This window comes from Wasmannia auropunctata, unplaced genomic scaffold (genome assembly GCF_000956235.1).
Source record: "Wasmannia auropunctata unplaced genomic scaffold, wasmannia.A_1.0 LD307793.1, whole genome shotgun sequence".
Taxonomy (NCBI): Eukaryota; Metazoa; Arthropoda; class Insecta; order Hymenoptera; family Formicidae; genus Wasmannia; species Wasmannia auropunctata.
Window position 1 is genome coordinate 1 of NW_012055097.1, and position 6,902 is coordinate 6,902.

Sequence of the window (6,902 nt, forward strand, 5' to 3'; positions counted from 1 at the left end):
TAACATCAGGACTCAGGGTAAATTCGTTTACCCCCAGGCGTTGTCCTACCGCGACTCAGGGTACTCGTACTCCCAGGCGTTGTCGCGACACACGAAATATATATTAAAAGTGTACAATCAGTGCGACTCAGGGCACAAGTTCGCCCCTAAACGTTGTCGCGATAGTTTACAGTCCATGTATAAATCATCAATAAACAATTTCAAGCGAAACTACGCGTGTGATTTTAACACATTCCACCGATACACATAACATTTTGGTGCCTCCTGTGAGATGGGATTCACACACGGACAATCCATCAAGACGCAAGCGATCGTCACGCATACTAACGAGAGCCTTGGACTACAGAGGGACGCCAGGCAATATTCACATACATCACAAAGGCGACTAAAAACGTAAGTCATTCGACTCAGATTTATTTGAAATTGCAAATAATGGCCGACAGAGTTAAATTACTCGTACAAAAACGTACGAATTTAAAATCACTTATTTAACTAATGCCCTCGACAAAGGTAAAATAGATAATTCTTCGTTAAAATTACGGATAGCTCGGTTAACGGAATTATATCATGCATACGAAGAGTTTAACGACGAAATCACGGTACTAGATCCAAACGAAGCGCATCAAATCGAGTTCATAAACATACAGGAACGTTTTTATACTCTCGAAGATATTCTAAATCCAGCAGGAACATCGATCGCGGGCACGGATGCATCGAGCGCGGACATCGGTACATCGAGCAATGCAACGCGAATTAAAAATGCAGACGTAACGCCGAACAGAAAACGGCGAATTAAGCTACCTGAGGCAACTTTGCCGACGTTTAATGGCAAATACGAGAACTGGCTATCATTTAAGAATGCGTTCGATAACATGATAGGCTCGCAGACGGACTTATCGGACATAGATAAATTATATTACCTAAGAGCGGCATTAACCGGGGATGCCGCTAGTAAGATTCGGATTTTTGCTACAGACGGAATAAATTATACTAGAGCGTGGGAATTGCTAGAGCGTTCATACGAAGTGAAACGAATTCTGATTTCACGTCATCTCTCGTTAATTATAAATTTGCCCACGCTGGTTAAAGAACAACCGAAGGTTTGTCCAAGCTCGCCGACGACATGCAGCAACACGTCGCCTCGCTAAGCTCGCTAGGAGTTTCCGTCGGACCGGAAATGATCGTTCATATTTTAGAAAGCAAATTACCGAAAACCGCGCTAGATAGATGGGAAGCGAATCTCGAAAGAGACGAAGTTCCTAAGCCCGATCAAATATATGAGTTTATATACAAAGCCGCGGTTTGTGCTTCGAGACATGAGAAAGCGAAGACGACGGAAGCGGAAAGGGGCAAGGACGAACCGCCGGTTAAAAGAAAACGGACTTTCCCTGCGAATCGAGCACTTGTGCTAAACGCATCGCGCAATTGTTTGATGTGTAAAAATAAACAACATCCGCTTTTCATGTGTGATACATTCAAACGGTTGCCCGTAACTAAGCGTATTGAAGCGGTTAAAAATGCGAAAATATGCTACAACTGCTTGCGTTCGCACAGGGGTATTCCGTGTAGATTGTCCGGCTGCACAATATGCCAAAAGCGGCACAACACACTCTTACACCTGGATAATTACGCGACCGCAGGAAAATCTAGTCAGGCCGCGAAACCCGAATCTACTCAGACAGAATGACCTCTTGAGGCGGCCGACAACAGAACATTAAGTCTCGCGACATTATGTATTTCCGCTCCGCAATTAATGACGAGCGCGTTGGTATATATTCGGGATCGTAGAGGTGGTTTGATCAAATGCCGTGCTCTGTTAGACACTTGCGCCACAGCCAATTTCATCTCAGAGTCCATTGTTAAACGTTTAGACATACACGTGGTCGCACATTCTTTACCGATCGGTGCGATTAACAGCATAAATACCGAATCGAGGGGTGTGGTACAAATCACCGTGCAATCGACACGCGACGGTTTTAGCAAGGAATTGACGTGTCTAACAATACCGGCTATCGCGGATCTGATACCCTCTGAGATTTTTCCGCGTAATTCGATCAAATTGCCACCGAACGTCAGGTTGGCGGATCCAGAATTTCATCTACCGCGTTCGGTCGATTTGTTAATCGGTTCCGGAGCGACGTTATCTTTGTTCGCCGTCGGCCAGATCAATTTGTCGCGCGAAGGTCATGATCTGTATCTCCAAAAGACGCGTCTAGGATGGGTGGTCGCCGGGAGTACGTCGTCACAGAGCCCATCAAAATTCGTGACGTGTCATTTAACGAATCTAGAAGATTTATTGCTTAGGTTCTGGACAGTCGAGGAGGTCGCAATAGATAAGCCGAAATCCGAAGAGGATACGGAATGTGAAACGCATTTCATGAGAACCGTGTCTCGTGACGGTTCCGGACGATACACAGTCCGTCTACCGTTTCGCAGTACAGGAAAGCGCTTCGGCGAATCACGAACTTTGGCACTCAAACGTTTAGCATCACTAGAGCGTAAACTTAATGCGAACATGACATTAAAAAACGAATACACGCGGTTGATAGAAGAATATTTGAATCTAGGGCATATGTCGCGAATAGATGACCCAGGCGACGACGGTTACTATATGCCTCATCACGCGGTAATTAAAGAATCTAGCAACACGACGAAGGTTCGGATAGTATTTGATGCATCCGCGAGATCGAACGCTGGCATTTCTCTCAATAAAATGTTGTTGATAGGTCCCACTATTCAGAATCCGTTGATTTCACATTTAATCCGTTTCCGTGCCTATAAATACGTTGTAACGGCGGATATCGAAAAAATGTATCGCCAAGTATGGTTACACGAGGAGGATCGACCGTATCAGCGTATTTTGTGGCGTAGGAATGGTAACGTGGAAACATTTCAGCTCAACACATTAACTTTCGGTGTGTCTTTGTCGCCGTTTCTCGCAATTCGTACCGTACATAAACTCGCGGACGACGAATCTCTCGTATATCCCAAGGCGGCCGAGATTCTTAAAACGCACCTATACGTCGATGATCTATTAACCGTGTAACGGTGCGCCCGAAAATGCACCGTTCCTCGGCAAACGCCAGTCGGGAAGCCGGTTGACTATCAGTCACCGGGAGGCGCAACTTCGGTTGCGCTCAAGGGCGCGGTGCGCCCCTTTATAATTCCGAATAGCAAGCAAGCGCCCGCACGCGAAAACACCGCCAGGGACGACGGAAGCGAGCGCGCGCGCACCCGGCATCACGCGTACACCGGCACGGGCACACGTGCACCCGGCGCCACGCGGACTTTGACAGGCGCGCGTGCTTAGACTCTCCGCCACGGGAAAGCGCTCGAATCGGGAAGTTAAAACAAAGCCCGGGCTAATAAAAAGGGAAGCCACGGGGTAGCGCTCGCCTCCGGGGAAAAGGTATAAAAGGGGCTCGCGCCGACATACGAAGAGAGATCTGGCCAAGCAACCGAGCTGACCACAGCACATCCGACGTTCGCAATCCGACTCCGATACCACGCTTTACGACACCAGGAGGTAGGACGCGTTCTACCTCCGTCGGCCGCTGCCGCCTGTCGCACAAGCCGTCCGTTCCTTCGAGCAGAAGCGGTGAGGAGCTCTTCACCGCGACCAGCCGCCGCTGGTCACGTTCACATCCCTCCGCCGAAACGCCTGACCGGGGACAAGCCGTTGCTTGCTCCCGCCGACCGCCGTCGGCCCAGGCGTTACGAATACCACCCCTCGCGCGCTCGCTCAGCGTGGAGCGATTCGAACACGGGCTCCGAACGCCACGCGCCGCAACGAAATCCGCGAAGGATCATATATCCACCCGACAGTGTAAATATATATATATATTGTAATAAACTTTCGCCTATTCAGTAAAATTCGCACGGCAGCAAATTATTCGGTCTCCGGACCTGTCAACCCCACGTCCTCCGACTAGAGCTAACTACGCGTCCGTTGGAAGTTAACAGGTCGTTTCAACCGGAGCTAACACTATTAATGAGGCCCGCGCGATCAGAGATGAAGTAATTGCGTTACTCTCTCGCGGCGGATTCACCATTCGGCAATGGGCATCTAACGACGTTCACATAATTAATGATTTACCGTCTAATGCACTTCATGCGAACTTTGCATTGAACGTGGATCGTACGTTGAGAACGTTGGGTGTAACCTGGAATACACGCGATGACAAAATATATTATTCGACTCGACCATTTAACGCTACCGTGAAATTGACAAAACGGAATATTTTGTCAGAAATTGCGAAGATTTACGACCCGTTGGGCTTATTAGGTCCAGTTATTTTGTATGCTAAAAGGCTAATGCAGGACGTGTGGCGATGCGGTTTACATTGGGACGAGTCTGTTCCTCAAAACATATTTACAGAGTGGTCGGAATTCGCGAGACAATGGGAATTGTTGGACCAAATTTCTTTCGATCGTAAATTGCTAGTCGAAGATTCCCAAGATATTCAATTGCACGGATTCTGCGACGCTAGTAACAACGGCTATGGCGCGTGTTTATACGTACGTTCTCGCGGACAGCGCGGTGATACAACAGTCAGATTATTATGCGCTAAATCGCGGGTCGCCCCTTTAAAAACCGTCACTGTCCCGCGTCTCGAGCTCTGCGGTGCGCTATTGCTGGCTCAACTCTATCGCGAAGCGAGCAACGCATTAGATATTATTCCCGACAAGATCATTTTATGGTGCGACTCGACCATCGTGTTACATTGGTTAAAAACGGCTCCGCACTTATTAAAAACGTACGTAGCAAACCGTGTCGTATCAATCCGGGAATTGACCGGCTCATGCGACTGGCGGCACGTTAGATCAGAACATAACCCTGCCGATGCGTTATCGAGGGGTCAGAAGCCTCGCGATTTCTTAAAAAATCAGATGTGGTCGTCGGGCTCTTCGTGGCTAATCAATGACGAATTTGAATGGCCTAACGAGGTCATGCAAACAATTGAGATTCCTGAGTTAAAGAAAAACACTTGTTTAATGGTCGCACACGACGATATCGGGATTTTCGAAAAATTCTCTTTTTACTCCAAATTGCTTCGAGTTGTTGCAATATGCCTTCGCGTCCGGCCTAACAATAGCTTCACCGGACCGTTATGCACGGAGGAAATTAATGAAGCGGAAACGCGCATATTAAAGATTATTCAAGCATCTCGCTTCTCGGACGAAATCAAGAAATTAGAAAACAAGGTTCCAATAAACAAAGGTAAAATCGCCAATTTAAATCCGTTTCTAGATGAGCATGGTTTGATTCGTGTCGGAGGACGTCTCCAGGCGTCGGGTCTGACATTCGCCCAAAAACATCCAATTCTCATTCCCAATCGACATATTTTTACCGACCGCATCATTCGTGAAATTCACGAGAAACATCACCACGCAGGCATCCAGCATACGTTATATTTTCTTCGTCAAAAATTCTGGTTGCCAGACGGTCGTAATCAAGTTCGAAAAATCGTACGCAAATGCGTCCACTGCTTCCGTTTCGATGCTAATGCGGTCGAATATAAGATGGGGAATCTGCCACCGGCGCGGGTTCGCGAAGCTATGCCCTTTTCTCATACCGGGATTGACTATTGCGGGCCATTTTACATCAAGGAAAGGAAACATCGTAATCGGACACGAATCAAAGTCTATGTATGCGTATTTATATGCATGTCGATAAAGGCAGTTCACTTAGAAGTCGTGAGCGATTTATCGTCCGAAGGCTTTCTCGCGGCATTGCGTCGTTTCATTGCGAGGCGGGGAATGCCAGAACACATTTATTCGGACAATGGAACCAACTTCGTATGCGCGAATAATCAATTGAGAGAGCTATACGCGCTGTTTAATTCCGACGAGCATAAAGATTTAATAAACAGATTCGCTAGCGAACATCGTCTTGTTTGGCACTTCATACCACCATTAGCGCCACATTTTGGTGGAGCATGGGAATCAATGGTAAAACTCTTTAAGCATCACCTCAAACGTGTCGTGGGCGATGCATTATTTACTTTCGAAGAATTCAATACGTTTACAACCGAAGTCGAGGGCATCCTAAATTCGAGGCCAATAACTTGCATTTCATCTGATCCGAATGACATACTAGCATTGTCCCCCGCTCATTGCTTAATCGGCAAGTCTATAACGGCCCTCCCCGAGGGCGAACTTACATCTGTTCCAGTGAACCGTCTGTCTGTCTGGCAACATGTTGCCAAGGTGAGACAAGACTTTTGGGCGCGATGGAGTCTTGAATATTTGAACGAGCTCCAAACGCGCAATAAGTGGAACAAAGACGGGCCGAAACTCGACGTGGGGACAGTAGTACTCATAAAAGAGAAAAATCTACCGAGTAACCAGTGGGCCCTAGACAGAGTCACAAAGCTACACGCGGCGACGATGGAATCGTCCGTAGCCGCTGTCATTAAAACCGCAGCCGGAGAGATAAAAAGAGCTGCGAAATCTCTGTGTCCACTCCCATTAGAATAATAATTATGCGCTATTATGCATATATATATATCCATACATATATTATATACATACATATATTATTGTAAAATTTTACACACTGGAACATGTTTCCACACTTATGCGATGCGTGCACGCGATTATTTTAAACAAAACAAAATCAAAACAGTTGATCGATACATTCTCAACGGGGGGAGTATGTTATGTACAAACATCTGGTACACATAAATCATTCTACCGTACACGAAACCGGATGACGTGTCTCTGTTACCGTCGCCAATAGGCGACACAAATATGCGTATTAGACGCATATTTGTGTCGCAGATGCGCATTTAGAGTCTCACTGTCGCCAGTAGGCAAATATGGTTTCAAAGGAAAAGATATCGATCTGTTTGTTTAGGTCATCCGGTCGTCTACGACGAAACTCATCCCCCCCCCCCTCC

General features: G+C 46.9%; 3 protein-coding genes across 3 annotated transcripts; all 3 read left to right on the forward strand.

The window, feature by feature from the left end:
* Positions 1-546: 546 nt before the first annotated feature.
* LOC105461164 lies at positions 547-1,687 on the forward strand (the record flags this gene model as incomplete). Its single annotated transcript, XM_011707647.1, has 2 exons — positions 547-997; positions 1,090-1,687. Coding segments are annotated over 2 exons (1,049 nt in total), but the record flags the coding sequence as incomplete, so codon positions are not given.
* A 66-nt stretch (positions 1,688-1,753) lies between these two features.
* On the forward strand, positions 1,754-3,046 carry LOC105461166. The gene has a single exon (XM_011707648.1). It carries the CDS (start codon positions 1,754-1,756, stop codon positions 3,044-3,046), a length of 1,293 nt encoding a protein of 430 aa, XP_011705950.1.
* A 1,268-nt stretch (positions 3,047-4,314) lies between these two features.
* LOC105461167 lies at positions 4,315-6,480 on the forward strand. Its single transcript, XM_011707649.1, has one exon. The coding sequence runs from the start codon at positions 4,315-4,317 to the stop codon at positions 6,478-6,480; it is 2,166 nt and encodes a 721-aa protein (XP_011705951.1).
* Positions 6,481-6,902: the final 422 nt, after the last annotated feature.

Bases quoted from the DNA above. Each gene is read 5' to 3' on its own strand.
- LOC105461166 (XM_011707648.1), top strand. From the start codon at position 1,754: ATGACGAGCGCGTTGGTATATATTCGGGATCGTAGAGGTGGTTTGATC.
- LOC105461167 (XM_011707649.1), top strand. From the start codon at position 4,315: ATGCAGGACGTGTGGCGATGCGGTTTACATTGGGACGAGTCTGTTCCT.